The sequence below is a fragment of the Myotis yumanensis genome, unplaced genomic scaffold (genome assembly GCF_028538775.1).
Source record: "Myotis yumanensis isolate MYYU_CA2020_CCGP unplaced genomic scaffold, mMyoYum1.0.hap1 SCAF_5, whole genome shotgun sequence".
NCBI lineage: Eukaryota > Metazoa > Chordata > Mammalia > Chiroptera > Vespertilionidae > Myotis > Myotis yumanensis.
This window is the reverse complement of record NW_027223756.1, coordinates 88991360-89017222: the sequence shown is the minus strand read 5'-3', so window position 1 is coordinate 89017222 and position 25863 is coordinate 88991360. Positions and strand designations below refer to the sequence as shown.

The 25863-nt window shown below is 51.7% G+C and overlaps 1 protein-coding gene across 4 annotated transcripts; it reads right to left on the bottom strand.

Annotated features, from left to right (window-relative positions):
- Positions 1 to 289: 289 nt before the first annotated feature.
- Positions 290 to 21792, bottom strand: TPM4 (tropomyosin 4). 4 transcript variants are annotated; one of them, XM_070416292.1, is made up of 9 exons: positions 21598 to 21785; positions 16157 to 16282; positions 11755 to 11888; positions 9402 to 9519; positions 8766 to 8836; positions 7786 to 7861; positions 5536 to 5598; positions 5384 to 5453; positions 290 to 1557 (listed from the first exon to the last, which is right to left on the bottom strand). In XM_070416292.1, exons 1-9 carry the CDS (start codon positions 21709 to 21711, stop codon positions 1475 to 1477), a joined length of 855 nt encoding a protein of 284 aa, XP_070272393.1. In that variant the 5' UTR covers positions 21712 to 21785; the 3' UTR covers positions 290 to 1474. The 4 variants fall into 4 exon arrangements, with proteins under 4 accessions (XP_070272393.1, XP_070272394.1, XP_070272395.1 ...); XM_070416294.1 differs by lacking the exon at positions 290 to 1557 and adding an exon at positions 1564 to 4383 and having other exon boundaries at positions 21598 to 21792; XM_070416293.1 differs by lacking the exons at positions 16157 to 16282; positions 21598 to 21785 and adding an exon at positions 15649 to 16035.
- Positions 21793 to 25863: the final 4071 nt, after the last annotated feature.

Sequence of the window (25863 nt, the reverse complement as noted above, 5' to 3'; positions counted from 1 at the left end):
AAAGCAACAGGGACCATCTTTCCTACTCCTATTCATCTATTAATATCCTACTCATTCTTCACAGTCTGGCTCATGATTGGGAATAACAAAGGACAGGAGCTTTTGAGTAACCGAGGCAAAGCGCTCTCACTGTAATAGAGAGATCATAATCCTTATATCATGAAGTCATAGTATGAAGCTAATAAATAAAATTTGCTCAATTCATGGCACAATTATCTATTCATCCCATTTAACATTCATTGAACCAAAATGCCTGATATGTCCCCACACATTCTAAAATTCACACAAATTATAGTTTATGTAAAAATTTATTTGACCAAAATGTAGAAAAAGTGATACTATTACATATGATACAGTTGCAAGAATCTAAATGAAAAGTGTGGGTTTTATTCAATTGCACAATTTGCTAGTGTATCTCCTGGGTAGTGTGATGCGTAATAAATAGGAGTGAGGGGCAGAGGAGTCCAAAAAGCTAGAATCAGGGTGATTTTTAGGCAGAACTGTAAACTTGAGTTACTCCCCTCACTGCTGGGGAATATGGAATGTTTCAGCTGAGATGTTAACCAAGAAAGCAAAAAGATAACAAAGCCAAAATGTGCAGCCCTGTCTACAAAATACTCCATATCCAGTTGAATCAGGAGTTTCCTGGTCTTTTATTAACTTGGTCCTGATGAAGGAATTAAAGCCCTAAATAAGTAAATCTTCGATTTACCATTCCCTAAGTACAGAGGAGATAAGTTAGGCCGATTACATTATCTCTTCTGCCCAATATTTAATAGAAAAATGCTCTTGCTCAATTATTGAAGGCTAGCAGTCTTTTTGGTATGGCTTCCTGAACAGGACTGAATTCATTCCTGCTGAGTGGATGGCCTCAAATAAGAGTAAATGTTATAACTGTTTCCCAAGCATTCTCACACTGTTTGCTCAAAGGATGTTCTGCACAGTAGAGTGTGGAAAAGAGCCAGAACGACTACTCTATGGTTTATGACTTCCCACAATAGCCTCTCCCCAAACCTTTTTATGCTCTGGATGGAAAATCCCCACCCATTTTAATGTGATGGTCCCTGGACTCCTATAGTGTGTCCAACGGTGGCCCAGTGGTTCTACTCTTCAACCTTTTAAATTGGCCAGTGACTAGATATTAGAGTCTGTGTTTTGGAAGTGTGGGGTTGTTTAATCTCCCAGAAACCATATGCCCGCAGTCTTAAGAGACTAATGTTCAATAGGAAACACCCTGACTAGCTTAGGAATAAATGCAATTTAAGGATAAAAATAGAGCTAAAAAAATCTGGTGCCATTTGGGGAAGAGGGGAAGGAATTAGATTTAACTGATGCTCAAAGCTTCTCTGATACAAAATATTTGGTCACATACTCATAATTTGCGTAGATGCAGTAACAAAAGAAACTTCTTACAAGAGAAGAGAAAGAAACGGAGGTCTGGAGCTTCTGTTGGAACAAGACTCTTCTGATGTGGTTATATACAGTTAAGTTCATTTAGTGTCTGATCCAGTGTCTGATGTAAGCCCACGTTCTCTTCTTTGGCCTGAGCAAGTTTTTCTGGTGAGGATTAAGAGTGGAAGAAAAATAAATTAATAAGCATCTTTTTAAAGAGGGGTGGGGGTGGGGGAAAAGGTTTCCTAAAATCCATACTGCCAGAGTATACATCATAGCAGAGAAAGCATTTTGCATTTTAATTATAATGAAACACCATGGAATAATAGAGATCAAGTACCAAATTTGGGAGTCAGATCAGATTGCAGAATAAAATACAGAGTGTTCAGTTGAATTTGAGTTTCAGGTACACAAACTTTTTAGTATAAGTATATGCCAAATGTTGCATGAGATATACATATACCAAAAAATTATTCACTGCCTATCTGAAATTCGAATTTAATTGGGCATTCTGTACTTTAATCTGCTACATCTGGCAACCCTAAAGTCAGGACTCCTGGATTTAAGTCCCTGCTGTGCCAATGAAGTAAGCCATTTAACCTTCCTAGGTCTGTTTCCCCATCTGTCAAATGGCGATAACAATACTACTGTGTGGTATGGGGGTTATTATGAGAAAGAATGAAAAATGCTTCAGACCTTATGAAGTGCTACACAAACATAAGATTTTAATTCCAGATATGGGTGACTTAATACATCTCCCCCCTAAATGCCAGTTAATTAGTCCTGTAACCCATCTTTCTTTTGGAGCTTCTGGGAATGGCTGTTGAAATTCCACCCGTAATTGTGTTATTGCGTCTATGTGTCCATAGCAATGTAGTCAAACCCAAGCAGACGCAACATGATTGAAATTTAAGCTAAACTACGGGTATGTTATTAAGTGATTGAGCTGATGACACAATTTTTTTTTTTTTTTTTTAAGAAAGTAAGATGCCATTTAGAGCTATGCATGACAGCACACGAGGGAGAACTGGTTTGCCATGAGTGATGGCTGATAAGGGACTAGGCCAAGACTCATTAAAATACAGAAGGGAAGTAAAATGTCTCCTAAAAGGTGATAGGATCAGCTTGGAAATTTTCAGAAAGGAAAAAAGCCTTTCAAATACAACTGCGAAACTTTTCATTTGACCAGGCACTTAAAAAAACCTAGCCACTCTGATCTCAGAGGATTCCATCAGAACAGTGACCCAGGTCTAGAATGATACATGTAATTGAGTGCCTACTGTGTGAGCTAATTTCTCCATTATCTCATTTAATCCTCACAATAACTAAGATGGCACCTTTATTTCGCAGAAAAGCTAAATAGCTTGTTCAAGGTCACACAGCTAATGTGGTAGAGCTAGAATCAAAACCCCAACATCCCAATTACAAATCCTGATCTCACTTCACCTTGCCACTAGATTCCTGGCATCTACTTTGTTATTGGGGCTGAGATAAAATAACTTTCCCTGAGAGTGTTAATTGCCCTTGGGAATCATGACAGTCCCATAGACAGGTAGTAGTAGATCACCATAGACCCAATCCAGAGTAACTGGAGAGGCAGAGCTGCAGCTGTTTCAAAGGGTGGAGGCTACAACTGTCTGGAAAAATCCCGGGAACAAATACACAGAGAGAACAAACAGAATACATCCACCTCCACACAGTCTGTAACTTTTCCAGGGGTGGATGTATGACAACATGTGAGGGGTGTGGTTTATACAGAAGTTCCCGGTGGATGGCAGTTAGAGGCAGGGAGATGCTGGGGGTGGAAGGGTGTGGGTTGTTTAGGGGAGATGTATTTTGGAGCAATGACTATAAAGAAAAATCAGGACAGAGGTTCCCACTTGAATCAAAACAGGATGAGGAATAACAGGTCGTAGGGACCCCAAATTAATGCTAACTGGAGATTTTCATGCCATTGTCAGGTTCGAGGGGAAGTCTGGAAGATGTGGCTTGGACATCAACATGTCAGCGTTACTGAGACAATCTGAGGTGGTGGTGGTGGAGTGCAGGGGAGGGCTGACTGGACTTGCAAAGGTTCCTTTCTAGTTAACTCAAGTATAAGGGAAGGTAGATGTTAGCATCTCAGGCAACTTTGTTTGAAACTCAGAAAAGGATCACCTCGCTTCCTTTCTTTGGCATTCCAGCAGCTTCCACTCTCTCCCTGCTAATGGGATGCTCTTTAATTCTTTGTAGGGTAGTTTTCTACAGGCAAGGTATAGGGATGAAGTTCATGGGTGAACTTCTTCCCAGGACTGGGAGCTGGATAGATATTCCACGAACAATGAAAACATAGGGAACCCCAGGCACTGTTCTCAGAGTATAAAGAGAAACAAATGCAAAAAGGCGTAGAGATGAAAATGCCTTTGCCACTGTTTGAGTCCGTAGAGCAAACCCCATTCAAGCGTAGCCTCTTTTTAGACACAATCCTGCTGGTTTCTGCAAGTTCTGCTGACTCTATGAAGCTGCTTAAGAGGGTGGATGAATCTCCACTCAAAACAATTTCTGTTTAAGGAAAAACAGTTACTGGTAGATACAGAGTCTGAGAGCTCGTGCCAAATTGGCTTTTGTTTTCATGTCATCAGAAAATAATCGCATGGGCATAATTTTCTTTCTGAAATGAGCTCTTCATTTGAACCACCCACATCAAGGGCACCACAGCTACTACGGCTCAAGAGCGGCAAGTGGAAAAAATGAAAATAAGAGGGCATGAAGATGAGGACCCCCTGTCTTTATTTCGGTCACACAGTCACAGTCACAGCAGATGGCGGCTTGAAGGGTCAAACCAGGAGGCAGGAAATGGGAACACAGGTACCATAGTGAGAAGCAGACTTCAGTTTTGCTAGGACAGAGGACAGCACCCTGCTGCCTCTCAGAGAGAGGTCATGTCGTTGAGAGCATGGTCCAGCTCCTCGCTGATAGCCTTGTACTTGAGCTTCTGAGCGTATAGCTCATCTAGAGGGTGGATGTCCCCAGAGAGAGAGTTCAGAAGAAGAGGTACAGGGGACAGAATGCGAGGGTCGAAATGGCGTGCCACAGATGAGCAATGAAAGGGAGAAAAAAAGTGAGAAAACAAAGCATGAACTAGGAGGAAGTTGTGTCTTACGGAAAACAAGAAAACAAAAGATGGACAGAGTGATTTCTAAGCATTTTCAAGTTCTACTGGGGATTAGTCATAACCTTTAAAAAGAGTGGTGACTACAAATGCACAGGTCACTAGTCTCCTGCCTGGGGTTGTTTCTGACTTTCAATGATGTCACCTGGTTAAAGGTCACACTTTGGAAGGAGGGCAATTCTCCTTATATGGAAGCCTCACTTCCCAAACCAAACTCGGGACACATGGTCTGAGGAATAAGTTTTGTACCTTTTCTAGGTGAAAGAGGCAGCTTGGGGGATCCTGTCTGAACCCCAAGATCTGGAATTCCAGAATTATTTCATGAAGAACACAGGACAGAATTTTTTAAAAAGTTGGAACTCTATAAGAAATTCTGGAATCTGTGGGGGCACCAGGCTTGCAGACTGGAGTCTTTATTTAGTCCCTACGTTCTCTGTATTTCCGTTGTCTCATATAGTGATAAGCTCAGCTCTCTGGGAGAGAGCTTCTGTAAAAAATGCAAGGCATCTGAAAAATGCAAGGCATCTCTCAGAAATGAGCAAATGGAAGAAAATTCTAAAGACATTTAAAAAAATCAGCCATACTTGGGTCTTTGTACTCACACGTAGAGGTAATTAACCAAAGATATTTTATTTCTCAAAAAATGGCAACCCGAGTCTGAATTTGATTGGCACTATCTGATTCCAATGCTCCAGACTTCCAGATGTGACATCACTTTGCACTTACTATCCGAAACTGAACATAGCCCAACTGAGTCCCTGCACAGATTTCCCCCAACTTTCCATGGATGTGTCAAGTAGGGGGAGACAGAGCAAACAAAATTAGATGGTAATTTCATACCTTCCAGGTCATCAATAGATTTTTCCAGTTTTGCAACTGTTCTCTCTGCAAATTCAGCACGGGTCTCGGCCTAAAGGAAAAGACGAGAGTTACTATGATTGCTTCAAGACCAGCGCCAGGAGAAACTTGACCAGTTGGGTGTGATCACTCACCTCTTTCAGTTTGTCAGACAGAAGTTTAATTTCTTCTTCATATTTATCCTCCTTTTCAGAATACTGTGGGAGAAATCAAAATACTGCTTTTTAAAAAAAGAGGAAAAGGCATACTGGTTCCCTGCTCCTTGGAATAAAGTGTGCTTGAACATGCCTAAGAAGTAAAGTAGAGGCAGGCACCTTTCCAGGCAGAAGAAATGTGTGCAAAACTCAGAGAATCTGTGGGAGACCCCTCTGGGATGGTAGTGAGCTGATAACTTGAGTTAAAAGTGTGATGAGGGCCCTAACCGGTTTGGCTCAGTGGATAGACGTCAGCCTGCGGACTGAAGGGTGCCGGGTTCGATTCTGGTCAAGGGCATGTACTTTGGTTGCGGGCACATCCCCAACAGGGGGTGTGCAGGAGGCAGCTGATCGATGTTTCTCTCTCATCGATGATTCTAACTCTCTATCCTTCTCCCTTCCTCTCTGTAAAAAATCAATAAAATGTATTTAAAAAATAAATAAATAAATAAAAGTGTGATGAGGTGGAGCCAATGATTGAATGGAAATGCATGCTATTCAAGGCCCTTCACATCTATATTTCTAACCCCATTTCCCACCAACTTCCTCAAGGTGCTATCAACTTCCTCAAGAAATTTTGTATACTTTCTGGTCTCCCAGCTCTGTCTATGATGGGGACCCAGGGACAGAATGTTCCTTTCCTAATTACCACTGTTAGAAATCATGTGTCTTTCAAGGCTCAATTCAGAGGAATATCTATATATATAAAAGTGCAGCGACTGAATGGCAGAATGACCAGAATGACTAGTCAACCAGTCGCTATGATGCGCACTGACCACCATGGGGCAGACACTCCATGCAGGAGCTGCCCCCTGGTGGTCAGTGCACTCTCACAGTGGGAGGGCCGCTTGGCTGACTGCTTGGCTGACCTGCTTGGCTGACCGGGATGAGCGGCTGCTCCCACAACAGGCAGAACCCTGCAGGCCACGCCCCACACCAGTGCACAAATCCGTGCACAGGGCCACTAGTTAGTTAATATTTACCAACTGCTTGCAATGTTGCTAGATAGCCTCAGTCCCATTTTACAGATGAGTAAAGAGGTCATTTGTCTAGGGTCACATGGCTATCAAATGACCAAGCCATGAGACTGGAATCTGACCCTGGAATTTGAGCTCCCGGCCATCATTATGTTCTGTAGCCTTTTTTAAGGTCACCTCCTCATGACACCTTTCCCAACTTTCCAAGGTGCCTCTGTTGAAATTCCAAAGCACATTGTTATCTTGTTAGTCTCTTCCACTCGACTCTGAGCTCTCACAGAAGCAAAGGCCACATTGTCATGTACACCTGGATTGTATATATTCCCCAAATATTGGTATCAAATATATGCCAAGCACAAGGCTAGGACTAATGATATAGCTCTAAACAAGTCAACTATGGGACCCAATTCTTAAAGTTTACAATCTAGAAAGGAAGGCATGTAATTGAGTAATTATGATGGATGAGATCAATCATCATGATAGGAAAAGATGTAGGTGGGGCTATGAAGCCAAGAGACGCCTAACCTAGATGAGCAATCAGGGCAGGCTTCTCAGAAGAAGTGCTGTTTAAGCAAAGGCCTGAAGGATGAATAGGTTATCAAGCAGAGAAAAAAGGAAAGGTTGCCTCCAACAGCAGGTTTAAAGAACTGGCAGTGATGAGAGAACATGGAATTTTTGTGAAACTGAAGTTCAGTGCTGCTGGAGGATAGCAGGAGGAGGGTGAGGAAGCAATGAGGATGGGGATTTCAGTGGGGTAGCTAAGGAAGACTACACGTTACTCCTAATGTGATTCTATCCTGTAGTGACCACTCTGGTTACTGTCTCAGCCTAAAAAGCCCTATCCCACTTCTGATATCTGCTGCTCAATCTTCAATAAGGTATTTCTGGAAGAACCAAGGGATCCAAGTGAGAGTGGGGCTCTGTATTTATAGGATTATGCTCAGATCTCTCCAGGAAAAGCCTGACCAGGCATTAATCTCACCTTCCATGTCTACCCTCATAAGAATTGGAGACAAAAGATGGTGCTAAGACCCCATGAAAGAGGGAAATCCAGCCACCAGACACCTTTCTGTGGGGAAAAAAACCCAGCAGCTGGGCACTAAAGCTGCTGTTAGCCAATACAGATCCCTGTTGCCCTGGCATGCTCCTGTGTACCTCTAGGGAAGGAAAGAAAAAAGTCCAGCCAATCACCCTCTAACTACAGCCAACCAACCTTTTCAGAGGCAGCCTCCAGCGATTTCAGGTTGTTAGTGACATTCTTGAGTTCTTCTTCCAGGTCACCACATTTTCTGCACAAAGACAAAAGGATTTTTATGTCTTATCTTCCCTTACCGCAGGCAATCCCCCTAACAGCAGTCCTCCAAAGGAGGAATCCACACTGCCTGGAGCCCCCCACAGGAATGCAGGGAAAAGGTTAATGGCCTTTTCTGAGCTGGAGCACTGTGTACTTAGCAAAACCCTATCATGCCAGGCAAAGGCGCGGCAGGCAGGCTGCGGAGTATTGGAAGGTTTATAGAGTGCTCCTGGGCTCCTGCCAAGGCTGAGGCAACAGGGACTTGTGGAATCTATGATTGATGAGGCTGACTCCGGAAGGTGTAAGAATGAGATGGAGAGCAGGAGGCTGGGAGACAGCAGTCTACACCGGACACTACAGGAAGCAAGCCCAGAATGGATTTGTAAAACCAGACCCCCTTCAGCACTGTGGGATGCTCTGTGGAGCTGGAGGGCCCAGGGAAGAGGAATTTTTATATTTTGGAGCTTTCTGGATTCTGGTCAAGCTTCTTACCCCCTCCCCCGCCTGTCGGGGTTAATGTGTTATTGCCAAATAATGACTTCAGAAGCAAAGTATTTAAACACTGGGTGGGAGGAGGGGAGTGCTGCCTTCTGTAGGTCAGCTTTCTGTAAAGAAGGCACGCCTACTGAGATAGTCTCTCTGGAAGAATGAGACTTCTCTGCTACCAGCTGTCTCACTCCTACTTCCTAATACCTTTGTGGTTAGAGTCAAGACGTGAACAGCAAGGACAAACAGTTGCCACCTCTCTCTGTCAGCCACAGAAGCAAAGAGGAGCTACAGAGCAATGAGTCCAGATGCCCATCCACTTGACCAGAGGCCCTGGTTGGTGTAAACCAACTCCCTCCAGCTCTGACCCAAAAGTTGAGCTGGGCCCCACTCAGTTCTGCTCTGCCACTCACAGTTCAGACACCTCGGCACGCTCCTCTGCTCTCTCCAGCTCGCCCTCCAGGATGACCAACTTACGAGCTACCTGCAGAGACAGAAGGGATCATCAGAGACTGACCTGCTGCCCCCCCCCCACCCACCCCAACAGCCACATCTAATAGGATGCCCTCCCAGTGCAGACAGTGAGGCCACACCCAGACTATGCCAGGGGCTTACTGCTGCTGCTTTATCTCAGTCTGGAGAACATCCACATTCTCTCCCTTAGGTCCTAAGAGTAAGGCAGACAGGAGGGGAAGGAAGAGCTGAGACCATGGATGCAGGCAGGAAGGGGACTGAAGACCCATGACCAGGGACCACGATTCCCAATTTTAGGCAAACTGTGCTGAAATACCCAGCCGCGGGACAAAAAGTGACCTGGTCAGCTGACTTCCCCACCAAGTCAGACAAGCGTCACAGAATTCCCCAGGACCTTTTGGCATTGTGGAAGATACAGTTCCCAGCCAAGTGGTGTCTCTGGAAAAACAGATGTGGATACAGATGGACAGCTGACCTAACAGAGGACTTCCTTTGGGCAGCCCCAGGATCTCCCTATCACACATCCATTTCCTCCCTATTTCCTGCCGCTGCCGCCATCTGCCAGCCCCACTCACCTCCTCGTATTTGCGGTCAGCCTCCTCTGCAATGTGCTTGGCCTCTTTGAGCTGCAACTCCTGGATCTCCATCTTCTCCTCATCTTTCATGGCCCGGTTTTCTATCACCTTCATTCCTCTGCAAGGACAACCTTGTCATTACCAACACAGACACAGTACCACCTCACCACACACCTCCACGGACCTGCTCATCTAAGCACTTGTCAGACATCTGCCAAGAACCAGACTCCGAAGAGGAAATTATAGAGCCGCTCACATGTACTTTTCACCCTTACTGAACGCTGGGTACTGCTCTAAATGCCTTAAACTTCAAAACCACCCCATGAAGTGGTAGGTACATTGTCCCCATTTCACAGAAGAAGAAACCAAGGCACAGAGAGGCGAAGTGACTAGTAAGTGCAGAGCTGGGACTCAAACCTGGTGGTCTGACTCTGGAGTCTGTGTTCCCATTCTAAATAACCTCTGACTAGTAACAGGATGTATTTGTACTCTGTTACTACAATGTGATCAGAGAGCTGGGCCAGCTTGGCTAAGGAGAGATGAATTCTGTTGCAGTGGGGGAGGTGTCACAGAAGACGTTCCAGAAGAGAGTCCACAAGTGAACAAGGGAGGGCAAGTTATTCTTCAGTGAGGGAGCCGCACAAGAAAGCCCCAGAGAAATGTCACAACACAGCGGAGGTCAGGGTGACTGGACTGTAAGGTGGGTGGCACTTGACAGTTTCAAAAACAAGTGAGTGGAAACCAGAACGATGAATGGATGGTAGAGGGGTACCAACAAGGTGAGGGGTGAGGAGAGCCTGAAGGGGATACCTCCTGGGGACAGCTGGAAGTCTCCCATGATTCAGTTGGCTGACCATGGAATGAACTCACTCTGGCCTGTGCTGCTTGGAGTGATCCAGGTAAGATCAGCAGCTCCAAAAAGGCTGACCCAGGATAACATAGCACTGTGTGCAGTGCCCACCCAGAGCAAAGGAGCACACACTTCTGCTGTCTAATAAACACTTCCATTTGGGCTGTCACTACCATTCTCAGCTGACTGTCACAACACCCTGCACAGCTGTACAAGGCCTCAAGATCAGCAGGTGAGCAAGCTTGGAAAACCCTCTGTAGTCCTGGAGAGATCCAAGTGGCCAGCCCTAGGCCATGTAACAAGTGGCACAGGACTTGAACCTAGATTCTCCAGCTTCTGAGTGTAAAATTCCTTTTACCAAAAGACATCAGTCACCAACAACAGTGTCACCAAAAACTTCTGGTGATACAAGTGAGAAGCAATCCCAGGCTTTCCGTGTTTGCCCTGAGGACACCTTCAGAAATGAGATATCCAGCCAGGCTGGTCTGACAGTGTCCACAGACAACAGCTAACCCAGGCCCCAGGCTCAGCCATGAGCACCTTGTGACAGGATCCTTCATATTTCCCATAGCATCCCCTCCCTCCCCCACTCTAAGTGGCTAAAGCAGAGCCTGCCCTGGGCTCTGGGGTCTACACCCTCATTTTGGCCGTTCCACTGCACGGGAAGAAATTTCCTGCTTGGGCAACTCTCAGAGTCCATCTCCAAGTTCCCCAGGCCCCCTCTCCCGCCCCCCAGATTGGTTTTTAATCTCCGTTTATGGTCACAACAGCACATTCAGGAATGAGTCCTTTGGAGGAATTCATCCTGGAAAACCACGGTGGATGGGTCAAGTGAGAATTCTGGTGGGATCGAGTTAGACACACAATGACCACCAGCCTGGCCCACACCATCGCCACCCAAGGAACCCATTTACACCACAGAGACAGGTACTCTGTGAATCCCACAGTCTGATGGAATTGTGCCAGAAAACTGTCTCCAGAAGACAGAGCACCCTGCTGGACGCCCAATGCAGCGCTCATGCCTCAGAGGTGAGGAGCACTGTCAGCTCAAGTTCGTGCATGTCCCTGACGTGTTTAGCTATCTAGTAGCCCAAAGCCTGACCAACAGCATTGTTAACAATCACATACGCATGGCCTGTTCCAAGTTTTTACCTGCCTCCTTCTCACTTGACCCCGGAAATTGATGTCTTGAGAACATGGATGAGTTGCACAAAGGCATTCAGACTCTGCAAACCTATCAGCATTACAGTCATACTTGCAGTTATAGCTGCCCTTTTTTTTTTTTTTTTTTACCTCCCTCTGCCTGATGAGAGTTTTTCTCCATCACCACCACCAAGACAAACAGCTCTATACACAGTGTGAGGGTTCGTGCATTGTACACATGTGCGCATGCTCACATCATGTGATTACACTCTCACCCCAGGTCTGTGAGGTCAGCCATCCATTCAGAACTCCATTTCCCAGAAGCCGCCACCAGTGCCACTGGGTTCAAAGCATCCTTACCTCTCGCTCTCATCGGCAGCCTTTTCTGCTTCCTCTAGCTTCTGCAGGGCCGTGGCCAGTCGTTCCTGAGCCCTGTCTAACTCCTCCTCAACAAGCTGGATGCGTCGATTGAGAGCTGCCACATCTCCTTCAGCCTGGGAGGTCAGAGGTGCAGCCAGGTTAGGAGGCAACAGGCCAGCAGTGGGAAGCCCCCACTCACACACTAGCCTTCCCTCAGCTAACATGATTCCCCCTACCAGAGCCTGTCCAGGAATCCAGGCAGTAAGGAATCCACCCTTTTCTGGAGAATGTGAATAATTTTCTGTGATCTTCCCTGAAAACATGAGGGAACACACGCCACTCAATGATGAGGGGGTGTGTCCCAGTACGGGATGGGTGGTCAAGTCAACACAGAAGAGAAGTAAGTATACCATATGCTGTGAGAGCACAGTGCTGGCCTCTCCATGCCTGGGATTCCTAGAGAACAAGGCCACCGGGGACCTGGCCCACCCAGTCACCTCGATGGCAAGATAAATGCAAGAACATGGAGCCCTCAGTTAAATCCTGGCCATACGCTGGGGGGGAAGAAGGCAACCAAGATGGAACACCATCCTTAACTAAGTCTGGCCGAGAGATGACAGGATAACATATAGAAGAAATCTTGGTTACAAACATGGAAGAGATGTCTGAAGAGTGTCACTGGCTTTTCAAGGTGTTTTTCCCCACAAGGAAGATCACATGGTGGAGTGTGCATAAAAGCAAGAACTCCAGGATCAAAAGGCGTTGGCTCGCTTTGCCAGTTTGTAGCCATGTGCATTAGGCTGGTTGCTTCACGGCTCTGAGCCTCCCTATCCTATCCCTTCCCTGTCTTGCTTCCTCACACTGCTGTGAGGACTGTCATTGAAGGGCAAGGCGTTGTGCCTGTCCTGTGGTTAAGTCCCACCGAAGGGCAGCTTTACGGCCAGGATTTCATCTCATTTAATCCTCGAGTATCCCACCCATTTTGCAGATGGAAAAACAGAGGCCCGGCTAGGTGACATAGTTCTGGCTAATGTCACAGAATTGGGAAGGAATGGCCTCTTGGGCACTAGTCCAGGGTTCTTACCTTGCTCCCTGAACCTTGAAGTCCTGGGGAGGAGGAGGGGGCAGGGGGAGGGGGGGCAATCAAGGCCAGCCATGCTCAGGAAGGGGTATTGAGAATGTGTGAAAACAGGGCTGAACCAAGGGGAGACGTGAAGGCCTCTGAATTGGGGTAGGCTGTAAAAATGAGTGGGAAACCACTCCCCTGCTCCTTTAAACAGCAAAAATATGGAGTCATAGAACGAGGCCTGAGTTGCTCCAAAACAGAGAACCAGGCATCTTTTCTCAGCTCCAGAGTTCTAGCAGCAAATGGCGGGGAAACTCCCACAAGTGTTTCTGATGGCAGCCTCTTCTGAAACACCAGTTTGGAGAATCTATTAAAAACCACTAATGAATTATTTTAAGAAATGTCACCCACTCCTTCCAATGAGTGCTTGTTATCCTTTTTAAATTAGGTGAATCTTAACTCCTTCAGCAACTGGGGCAGGAGTTGAATTCCCCCCAGTTTTTTAGTACAGTCATAAAATTGTGCAACCAACACCACTACTTCCAGAATATTTTTGGCACCCCAACAAGAAATCCCATACCAATTAGCAGTTAGGAATTGATGTTTAAGCTCATATAGAGTGCTTGATTTAGAAGCTGTCTTTTTAAAAAAAAAAAAAGTGAGCGGCTCCTTATGTTGGGGATTCTGAATCCTGACATCTAGGTTTTGGGCACATTTTCAACTATCTGGCTCGAAAGGCTTCTGCGATGCACTCATCTCTATGGACGCAGACATATATATGTATTTTTGAAAAACTGCTAGTCACTGCTAGTCATTTGGGGCTCCACCCCTTCCTGCAATCAAAGCTTCTACACTCTACAAAGGATTTCCCTTATAAGGTAAAAGAGGCTTGCTAGATACATGTGGCCAAGGAACAGGAAGATGTCGGTTAATCACACAAAAATCTAAATGAAACCAGCTGTTGGAGGCAGCCCCAGAAGTCTGCCACACGCCGGCTCTTGGCTTACTCTACAGGCGACTGAGAAAGTTTTTCCCCCCTCTGGGCCCCATTCCTCTGCCCAAGAACCTTCTTCAGGCTTTCCCCCTCCTGACCGAGAGAAGCATGCTTTGAAAGGCTAACTTTTTAAGATGTCTGCAACTTTCCAAAAACATCTCTCCTCCCAAATGGATATCCCACTCCTGTCTTGGCTCGCGGCTGAGGGCCATTTTTAAGCAGAAGTAATTGTCCTCCAGCGAGATGACTTGGGATGAGATCAGAGGGAGGATTACACTGGTTCCGTGTGCGAAAGAGGCCAAACCAGCTACTGTTGGAGGCTTACAGGATTAAAGGCTGAGACTCGGGCCAACCCTGAAGCAGTCTGGGGCACAACACCCATGGCAATTCCACCTGGCCCGGTGTCTTCTCCACTTCTGGGGTCCCCACTCTTGAATCCCAACATTCCAGCTTTCAGGGCCCCTTGGCTTTCACCGCCCCCGCCAACTTATGAGTCTTTATACAACCAGGTGTCCTGTCCCAGAAAATTCAGAATTTTCTGCCCAACCTCCATTTTGAAGCTCCACTGGTTTGCTCCCACAACAGAACTGAGACCCCTGGAATGCAAACCAGTTTTGTGTATCTGTCCCCCTTATCCACATTAGACTGTGAGCTCTTCTGGGGATAGAGGGAGGAGAGAAAAAAGAAAAACAAAAAAGGAATCCAGCACCTACTATGTGCCAGATGCACCCAGGGAGGTTTTACTCCTGGGACCTCCCACCTACCCTAGAGAGTCGCCATTATCATCACCCCTACTTTGCAGATGGGGAGACACCCCTAGGGGTTAAGTATCTGGTAGTAGGAGATGGAATTAGAATCCAGATCTCTCAACAACCCCAGGGTTGCCACCATCTGTACCATCCCGAGGGGCAGTCAGGGGATGGAGAGAGGGCGGCAACCCCCTCATTCAGCCCCATTATCTGCCGCCTCTGGCCCCGCGACACGCAAGAGACCGATCGCCGCGCTAACACTCCAAGGGTCCCCTGGAGAAGGAGCCCTGGTCACCGCAGGGACCAGCTGGGAAGCGAAAGGCCGTCGGCTCAAGGCTGACCGCCCCTTGCGGGGAGCAGACACGTCGCCGCCGCGCCTCCAGGAGCAGCTGGGAAAGTTCAACGGAGCCGGGAAGCCTCAGAAGAGGCGAGAGTGCGACGCAACCTCCCCCACCCCAGTCCGAGTCGGCCAGCCCAGCCCCAGACAATGGGAGCTCTTTCCACTCTCACTTCCCGCTCCTAGGTGCAGCCACGGAGCGGGAAGGCTGCGCCTAGGAGGTGCATGAACCCAAGGCTGCTCCTTGCCTCCCCCCCCCCCCGCCACCCCGCCCCACCTCCGGGTCCCGGCACCAGCCCGAGCTCTGTGGCTGCTGGGTGCCCCTACCCCACTCTGGGATCGCATTAGCCCTCGGCCCCATCCCCCCCATTTCCCGCTCGGTCGGCCCCTCCCAACTCGGCTTCGGCGCTCCCTGCCCAGTCCCAGGCCCGGGAAGGCGGAAGGCTGCGGAGGAAGGGGGTCTCAGCAACCAACCCCAGGCGGGGAAGGGGTGGGGGTGGGGGTGGTTTGCGGGTCCCCGATCGGGAGCTGCAGGGCCCGAGGGCGCGAAGGCAGGCTAATGGGGGGGAGAGGGGGAAGGGGTGGACAGCAGCTGCGGCGGCGGGCGGGAACGCGGGAAGGGAGAGGCGCCGGGAGAAGGGAAGAAAGGAGGGCGCGCGGGGCGAGCCGGGGCGCGCGGGGCCCCGGAGTACGCCTTGCTGGGGGAAGGGGCGCGCGGGCCGGGGCGCGGGCCGGGGGCAGCTCTCACTTTCTCGCGCCGCTCGCGCTCGCCGTCCAGCTCCCGCTGCAGGCCCTGCGCGCGGTCCTCCGCCTCGTCCGCCTGCTGCTGCAGCGCCTGGATCTTGCGTTTCACCGCCTCCAGGGAGTTGAGGCCGGCCATGGCAAGAAGGCGCGGGGGCGCACGCAGCGGGCGCTCGACTTGGCTAGAATCGGCTTCGGTGAAGCTGCAGCAGCCGCGCCCCAGCCCCCGAGCCTTCGCCTGCGCCGGTGCCGCCCCCGCTCCTCCCTGCCCCAGGCCCGGCCGCCGTCGGGGCGATGAGGTCACCCGGCCCGGCCGCCGACGTCAGCACCGCTGGGGGAGGGCCTGACGTCGGCACCGCTGGCCGCAGCTGCTGGAAAGTGCCCCTTTTCGGGACTTATTTGGAGAAAGCGCAGGGAGGCACCGCCTTCCCTTCCTCCTCCTCCTCCTCCTGCTCCTCTTCCTCCCTCCCTGCCCCCGGCTCCTGCCCAGCCCCGCCGCATTCCTGCGAACGTACGTCCGAGGCCTTCTTCTCTGTCAGCTCCAGCTTCTCCTGCGCGTCCTTCAGGTTCTCCGAGTACTTGTCCAGCTCATCCTCAGTCCCCTTCAGTTTCTTCTGGAGATGCGTCAGCTCCTCCTCCACCTGGGGACAGAGTGGGGAACGCGTCAGTCGGGGGCCACGTCCCCGGGGCGCGCGGGAGCTTCCCCACATTCACAGAAGTCCTCTATCCGGGCCTGTTTCCGCCTCTGTAACACGGGATAGCAGCACCAAGCACCACTCCATAAACGACACCGTGAATTTCATTTTCACACCCTTTCCTTGTCCTGGGACCCGCTGTGCTTATTTGTTGTAGGGTTCCCCAATACTCGGGGAATCGAGGACAGCTTTGGAGAAACTTGAGTCCTGACACAGTTTCCCAGAAATACACATTCAGTTTTGCATCCCAGTTTCAGGGGTGCAACCTCCCGGCGATCTGGGTTAAAGCGAAAGGAGAAGTCTCGCCCTAGCCGGTTTGGCTCAGTGGATAGAGCATCATCCAGCAGACTGAAGGGTCCCAGGTTCGATTTCGGTCAAGGGCACATGCCCAGGTTGCGGGCTCGATCCCCAGTAGGGGGCGTGCAGGAGGCAGCCAATCAATGGTTCCCTCTCACCATTGATGTTTCTATCTCTCTCTCCCTCTCCCTTCCTCTCTGAAAGCAATAAAAATATATATTTAAAAAAAGGGAGGGAGTCTCATGGACCATCCCTACTTCCAGCTGACCCCCCTCTAGTTCTGCCCCACCACCTCAAGCCAGAGAACCTTTCTAAGTGTATGTTTGCTCTCCCCCTGCCTAGAACCTGTCATGGCTCCCCATTGCCCAAGAGAGTGGTTTTCACACTATCTCACAAAAATGAAGGGTTTAAGGGCTCAGACGGCCCCCATTCCTGGACTTTGGGGGCTTGGCTAGAAGAGAACTACCCTTCAGAAACCACTTTCTTCTGAGGCTCAGATTAAATCTTTTAAATTCTTGCACATGTGGCTTTAATTTTAATAAAAACGTTCCCTACATTTCCTAAATTTTGAGTCATCTTTGTTTATCCTTTGTTTAGTCTTGGCCCCCTCCCTTCCCCCCGCTTTGAGAAGCTCAGGTCTGTGGCAGATAAACCACACACCCTTCACCTCCCCATTTCTATTGCCCCCAGCCCATCAGTAAGGGTCAGCTCAGGAAAACCCCTGGTTGCACCTCCCCCTGCCCCTAATTCTGGGCTGAGGTGGTTGGTTAGTTCAAGTCATGCTTGGACCAGACTTGTGACTTGGGTAGTTTGACTCCTGATCCTGTCCATGCTCCCAGCAGCCCTCTCGGGCTCCCTTCATCCTCCTGCCTCCTCTTCACTTCCTCTTCTCTAGAGTAACTTTCCCAGGTCACACTGCAGAGGAACCGCATCCCTTCTAACCGGTCCTCACGCCAGGCCTGCTTTCCTGCATCCCTCTCTGACTTCCTTCTCTTCCTTCCGGAAGAGGGTATGTTACAAGCTGCTGTTCCTGCAGCTTTTAGATCAAGCTGGGAATCTGATCTGGGTTACATGTTCACTAGTGAGATGTGCAAAGTATGGGAATGTGTGTGCGTGCGCACGCACAAATTCTTAAAAGGGCCCCTGTCCCAAGGTGATAGCACCTAGCCTCCCATCCCAGAACCCCTGAGTGTCCCACGCTGAGGTGGAAATGGTGCAGGGGTGCAGCAGTTCTCAACCTGTGGGTCGCGACCCCTTTGGCGGTCGAAGGCCATCCTGCATATCAGATATTTACATAACGATTCATAACAGTAGCAACATTACAATTGTGAAGTAGCAATGAAATTAATTTTATGGTTGGATCACACCATGAGGAACTGTATTTAAAGGGCCAGAAGGTTGAGAACCACTGGAGAGGACCGGAGGAGGGGGAGGGTGGCAGCAGCTCAGGCCTAAATCAGGATCTATGGGTCTTGTGTGACCTGGGAAAGTTACTCCTCCAGGTAAGGAGCTCAGAAGCCTGACTCCAAGCCCCAGCTGTATCCCTTTTTTAACCTCAGTTTCTTCTGCAAAACGGAAGCCTTGACACGGTGGTCTCCGAGTGCCCATCCAGCTACAGAGATGATTGGGTTTTGATGACCTTTTCTGGCAAAATGTGTACAACGGGTGGGACTGGGATGAAGTGGGCAGAGGGCTCTGAAGCAATTAGAATGTGCCAGGCCCGTTACTGAAGGCCCATGTTATAGAAGGGTAAACTGAGGCCCCGAGTGAGGAAGGGACTTGCCCCAGGCCTTACAGATAGGGGATTTGAACCTTGGAGTCAGACGGACTCCAAGTTGGTTCGCTTGCCCACTGTCCAGCACACCCTTCTCCCACTGACCTTCCAACCCAGCGCCAAAGCCCACTCTGCTGGGTGGTGTGCCTTGCTGTGCTGGACGGAGCCCTTGTCACCCCCTTGGACCCTCCAGTCCCTGTCCCTCCCTGGTCTAGCCCTACCCTGGAGGCAGGGAACGTCCCTCTATGTTTGGCTCCATCTCCCCCAGCCTGGGGCTCCTTGGGAGCCAGGCCTGGGCCTAAGGTCACTCTGGGCCCCAGCATCACCCAGCTTGGGCTGGGCCCTCACCACCGACCCCGGGAGGAAGTTCTCCGAATGAATCAATGACGCAACCCCAGCCCCTTTAATGGTTGGAGTTGGTGTGAAAAATAAATAAGACCGACACTAATCAGTTCCTTTCTTTCCCTCTGAATTCCACACATGAAGCATGTGCAGGTGCATGGCACCTTGCTGGTGGGCAGAGCCTTGCCCTGGCTCTGGGGGGTCTCGGAAAAGTCACTTCCTCCTGTTTCCCTGCCTGTAAATCAGCTGGGAGGGTCATGGACTACACACCTTAGTCCCCATAGCGGGGCTTCGGACAGGGCTGAGGCAGGATGTGGGGTCAAAGGCCAGTTGTGGCGGATGTCACTGCCCTGGGAGAGAAGTGGGCAGGAAGCAGGCGGGCAGGACCTCTTGGTCCCATTCCCACACTCAGCAGGCGGGGTGGGGGTGGGGGTGGGGTTAGAGGGGCCTGGAATCTGGACTTCGCTGCAGGGTCCTCAGGGCTTCCTCTGAAGCATGTGGCACTCTGGGTAAGTTGAGTCCCTTGTCGGCCCCCTGCCTCTGTTCCCAGGCAGGACTGCCCATTGGCCCCAAGGGGCTCTGGCTTTTGCTTTGGGCCTCTCGGGTCTTGGGTTTCATGCCGGGCCATCGGAAGCATCATTTGCCCCCATTTCTCAGATGAAAACACTGAAGGCTCAGAGGGGGTCAGCAACGTGCCCTGAGTCACAAAGCTAGATGACCTGGTCTGGATTTGAGCACCGTCCACCCGAGTGGGAGACTTTGTGGGGGTGGGGGTGGGGGGAACAGGATGAAAATCTAGCTGGAGGCCCGAGAACCTGTCTCTGCCCCCTTGGCCACACAGCTGCCTGGAGACTTTGAGGAGCCTTCCCTTTTGAACTTGTGTCTGCCTTGGTGGAGTATGCTATATCAGTCACTCACACCTTAGTGAAAATTAGAGCCATCAAGTTGCTTTTCTCTGCTAAGCTCCTCATGGTGAGGGCTGCATGATCTATGGAAGCAGGCAGCTCAGGGCCAGCACAGGATGGGCGGCTGTGTTTGTCAAGGAGGGGCCCAGGGCGGGGAGGGCTGAGGTGGAGCTGCCCTATACAGATGTGTCACAGCCCCAGGAAGTAGGGAGGGGCAGGAAACAACCTTGCATTTATTGAGCGCCTACTCTGTACCCGGCGCAGTGACAGGGAATCTACCTGCATAGTCACCTCTAATCCTCTCATGGCTACGAGGGAGGTACCACGGTCACTTCCCCATTTCACACTTGAGGCCACTAAGGCACCGAGAGAGGAAAGCCATTTGCTCCAGGTGCTCAGTGACCAAGCTTCCGACAGGGCCAGTCTGGGCTCAGAGCCTATGCTTTGACCTGCCAAGCTGGCCTGGCGCCTGGGCTGGACAGGACTGGGCACGTGGTGTCACTGTCCTGGGCAGTTCTTGGGGCTTATTTGAGACCCTGATGCTCCTGAGGATTTGGTCATTGACTCAGGGGATGTGGATGAGCCCTGTGGGGGGCAGGGCCCTATGGGAGGGGCAGGACCCCCTCCCCTCCTCTCACTGGCTGCTCTGGCCACCTAGGCCCCGACAACTGATTTCTGCTCTGGACGGCCCAGCCCAGCAGAGCCTCTGCCATTGCTCCTCTGGTAGCTTCCTGATGTACCCTTATTGCCGGAGCCTCCTGGGACTCTTGTCCCCGAAGCCCTGCCAGGTTCACAGCAGGGGCAGCAGGGGCACCCAGCTAAGCAGAGCCTCATAGAGAGTCTCACATCTCCACTCACCGCCCCCCCACCCCCCCCACCCCCCGCCCCGTCTCCAGGCCTTCCCCACCTCAGATGGAGAAGTTGACCTCTGGGGACTTAGGTTCCTGCCCGGCCATCGGGAGGCACCCTTGGCCTCACCAGCCGCCTCTGCAGCCAGGCACTAACCCCACCACACACCACACTTGGCCACCCTCCCAGGGCGGTCACCAAAGTGGACCCACAGGCTCACAGTCACAGGGCACAGGTCACCCCTCCCCCACAGCTTTGCATTGCCCCCCTCACCTCAACAGGCACGCATGCGCGCACGTGCGCATACACACACACACACACACACACACACACACACACAGTAGCCCTGGCAAGCTCACACACAGGCCAGCCCCAATAGAGTCACCTCAACACACTCGCTCTGACACTCGCACATTCCATTAGTCAGGCCATCTTTTGCACAAGCGCACGCGCAGCTAGCCTCTCCCCCATACACACAGCCCCACACTGATACCACCATCCACACACATCCACACTCTCTCACACCCACTTCCAATAGCCACACGCTCATACCTCTCTGCACACCCTCATTTTCACAGCCACCCTCATCCCTCCACACTCTCTCCAGTGGAAACACACACACACACACAACATGTATACACACAGACATGCTCAAACACACACAAATACACTTACACACAGCGTCCCCTGTATCTCTTTGTCTCTCTCCCTCTATTTCTTCAGGTTCCTCTCTCCCTCTCTCTCCCCACCCTATCCAGTACACATACACCCACCTGACACACTCACCCCGACACACCTACACTCACTCTTACGTTTGCACACACACATCCCGTACAAACTGACGCCCCTGCTTACTTGCTTGGCTCCGGCTGGTCCTGTTGGGTGGGTCCTGTCACCTCTCTCTCTCAGCCCAGGGACCCCCCTCCCAGGAAGACAATGATCCCCTCACTCTTCCTTGGCTGAAGCATCACCCCCTGTCCCCTTCCTAACCTCCAGGTACCAAGGTTTCTGAGAGCCCCACCCTCAGCCCAGAGCTTCGCCGGCTCAGAGAGGGCACTGGGCCGCCTGGCGCGGCCCAGCGGCCGGGCCCCCACCTGCTTGCACTTCTCCTCCGCGGCTTTCTTATCTGACTCGGCCTGCTCGGCGCGGTCGATGGCATTCTCCTTGTCCAGTTTGAGCATCTGCATCTTCTTCTTGATGGCCTCCATGGCTGGGCGGAGAGGGGCGCGGGTGGTGGGTCTGTGGCGGGATCTGTGGCTGGGCTCAGTGAACAGCAGGGTGGAGTGGAGGCCCTTATAGCCTCCCAGGGTGTGCCGCCCTGCTGGGGCGAGTCTTGGAGGAGGCCCAAGCCCAGGCTGGCCGGGCCAGCCGCCACTCGCTCGCTCAGGAGAACTTGGCCAGCTCGCCCGGCACCCGCAGCCCGTACCTTATTTGGGCCTAAGATTTTCTCAAAGGAAAAAAAAAAAAAAAAAAAGGCCGAACCCATTTCCATTTTTAACCTGGTGACACTGGTCCCACATGAACCTGGGGCCACAGTGCTGGCCCAGGGCGATCCCCTGTGGCCTGCTGGTTGGCCTCAATTTCCACACCTGTGGTTGGGAGGGCGAGGAGGACTGGTGGGTGGGTACAGAGTGGGCCGGGGAGGCTCCTGTCCTCCCGCCTCCTCCCCTCCTGGCACTGCCTCCAGGAATTGGGGTCAGGCCCCCATCCCATCTCCTGCTACCACCCCAGGGGGTCCTCCCACCTCTTCCTGGAGGGTCTTCGTCTCACCATCGTCTCCCTCTGTCTCTGTTTTGGTGACTGTTTCTCATCATTTCTCTGTCTCTGTCCCTCTTTTGGGCTGTGTCTCTCTCCATCTCTCTGTCTCTGTCTCTCTGTATCTCTCATTTTGTCACTCTGTCTGTCTCCATTTCCCCCCCTCTGTCTCCCTATCTCTGATTCTCTCTGTAACTCGTTGTCTTTCTCCCTCTATTTCTTCAGACTCCTCTCTCTGTCCCCCTCTCTCTTTCTGTCTCCTTTGTCTCCCTCGCCCTCTGTCATCTCCCTGGCCCCCATGGATCTGGCTCACCAGGGTGAGACTGACCTGGGCTGTCCTCTCAGAAACTTGGAGGCCCCGGCAGGCCCCGGCCAGACCCTGATGCCCTCCCTGCCCAACGCTGCAGCCCCCCCAGGAACAGGAGGCCTAGCCCCTCAGCCTCTCACTCAACACTCCTACCCACCCCCACCCACCCCTACCTAGACCCAGCTCTCCCAGCTCAGCGCTCAGAGCTCCCAGGCAGGGCTGCCATTTCCTCCTCCCGGGCCTCTGCACCTGTGGTCCCCGCTGCCCACTGTGCTTCCCTCTCTCCTCCATCAACTGGGGCAGGACTCGCTGCCTTTGTTTCATTCTATTTAAATATATTTGTTATTGATTTCAGAGAGGAAGGGAGAGGGAGAGAGAGAGAGAGAAACCTCAATGATGAGAGGAAATCATTGATTGGCTGCCTCCTGCATGCCCCCCACTGGGGATTGAGCCTGTAACCTGGGCATGTGCCCTGACCGGAAATCGAACAGTGACCTCCCAGTTCACAGGTCAATGCTCAAGCACCAGCTGGGCGGATTCGCTGCCTTTAGAAAGAATTGTTTGCTCATTCATTCACTTGACAAACAGAGCGCCCCTCGCAGGCTGAGGCCTCGCGCACATACTCGGAATGTGCGAGCTATTGCTCTTATGGTTACTATTCGATCATCACGTTCAGACTGAGCTGCTTTGCGGCAGTCCTGGGCCTTGGTCTTGTCTGTGGGCCCCTGAGTGCCTGGGACCCAGATGAGCCTCGTTAATTAAAATGAACAATCCCCTCTCTACACTCACACACTCTCTCACACACAGTTCTTTAACCAGGAAACTCCTATTCATCCTTCAAAACCCAGACCAGATGGCTCTTCCTCCAGGAAGCCTTCCTGAACAGAGCCCTGAACCAACACTTCCAGGTGGTATGGAGGTTTCTGGGTTTCCTGCCCAAGGCCACAGAGGGAGTGGGGTAACGAGAGAGACTGGGCAGCAGTCAGCACCACTGGGGAGTTGGGGAGGGGGGAGGGAGCGGGGGAGGCCAAGATCCAGAGTTTTTGGCTCCCCTGTGCCCCATCCTGGCTCCTTCACTGCCCCTTAGGCTATTAGTCCTTCTCTTTGTCATGGTTAGAACTCCCCCACTCAAAGGCATTGGGGCCATAATAGTAGCAAACAGAACATTCTGGAATCTCTTATGCTCTGAGGACATTGGTTCATCCCTCCCCCACCCTCTGTTCCCCCCTTTTCCTGGCAGCGCAGAGTACAGAGTAGACCATGGAATACGGTTCACTGGTGCCCACCGTGTGTCGAACACGGCTCTGAGCACTTGACTGGCAGCATCTCACTCCAGCCTCCCTGAGCCCTGAGCAGGGGGCTGTTTTTATTCTCATTTTATAGAGGAGGAAGCTGAGGTCCAGGGTGGCACCCCAGGGTCACCCAGCTTGCGAGTGGCAGAGCTGGACCCTGACCTAGCTGACCCTAGAACAGAGCTGGAGAGGGGTCCTAACCCCCCCGCCCCCGGTTCCCTGACTGTCTCAGCTGAGTCACTGGAAATCAGCTCAGCCCCCCCCCGCCCCCGCCCCCCCCCCCCCCCGCTGGCCCTGGGAGACCCTGAGACCGGCCTCACCGCAGGTGGGTGGCTAATTCCAGGTCTGACACCACCAGCTTGAAAAGGGATCTCTCCCCCAGGAGGCGCCTGCTCGCTCCATGGCCTTGTAGGGCAGACCCTGGTCCCTGCACTGGCCTCTTGCTCGGGGAGCTCCCACAGGTGGAATCTGATGCCTGGGGAGGAGAGGGGACCTAGGCATGCCTTCGAGCCCAGCGGTGCCATCCCTCCTGCCCTGCAGCCTTGGGGCTGGAGTTATGTCCTCTCCATGTACCTGCCTCATGGACATCGCAGGAGCCCTGGCCAGACCTGAAGGGTCATCTGGGGTTCCTGGCCCCTGGGGGCCCTGGCCCAGCTGTCCAGGCTGTGTGGCCTGGGGCACCCGGCAGTGGAGGCTGCCATTTATAGCTTGGGAGGAGTAAGCTTCCTTCCTGCCCCGTGACTCTCTCCAACTGGGGGCTTCTGAGGACCCGAGTGGGGGCAGAGCTCCCCGTTACCACCTGGCCCCCAGAGCTAGGAGACTTGGGGTCATTTATTGAGCATCTCCTACATGCCAGGCACTGAAGACACAAGAGTGGACATAACTCAGGCCAGTGGGAGACACGCCCAATGCCCGCAAACAAATATGACCTTCATAGGGATAGGGCGAAGTGCTGTCTGAGCTTGGGCTCCCCCAGAAGGCGGCCCCGAGACAAGAATTCCGGGGCAAGTAATTTATTTGGGAGGTAGCCCAAGGAGACACGGATCGGGGCGTGGACGGTGAGACAGGGAAGGGAAGGCGCCAGTAACTGCAGTGACGAAACCAGCTGTTACCAGGCTGGACCACTGGGCGCAGTGCCGCCGGGACCTCTGGGGGGCAGCAGAGAGCACCCTCGTCCGAGTCGGCAGAGCTGAAGGGCGCGGGAGCGGGCTATTTACCCACCAATCCCCATCCTCGTTCCTTAAAGGCTGCTCCCCGGTTGGGTGGCCCGGGAAGGGGAGGCTGCTGATTCGCTAGCACTTCTGGCCAGCCTTGCTTGGGCCACGCCAGCTTCAGCAGCTGGCGAAAGACCAGCACTCCGAAACATGCAGTTGCTGGAAGAAGGAATCCCTGGGTAGGAGTGGGGTGCGGTGGGGAGAGTGGGAGAGTGTCCAATAAAAATGTTAATGGAGCCTGGCCGGTGTGGTTCAGCGGTTAGAGCCTCGGCCCACGCACCGAAGGGCCACGGGTTTGATTCCCGATCAAGGGAATGTACCTGGGTTGCAGGTTTGATCCCAGATCAGGTTGGGGTGTGTGCAGGAGGCAACCCATAGATGTGTCTCTCTCTCTTCTTTCTCTCTCCCCCGCTCCCTTTCACTCTCTAAAAATCAATGGGAAAAGTGTCCTTGGGTGAAGATTACTAACAACAAAAAAATGTTAATGGAATATCTAACAGGGAGACCTGGTGAGCCTTGGGTGGAAGTCAGGGAAGTCTTCCCTGAGGAGGTGGCGATTGAGGCGAGGTCTGGAGGAGGACTGAAAGGTGAGATGGGGGCGGTGGAGATGGTGTTGCATATTCGAAGCCCACAGGTGGGAGGGCTGGGTGTACCTTGGGTGAGAGGACAGAGGACAGTAGGGGGTGCCCCCCATGGCTCTCCTGGAGTTTGAGGCATGCAGAGAGACGTGGGGCCAGGGCAAACGCACTGAGCACTGGAGACAAAGAGCAAAGATGGTCTCAGCTTGCACCT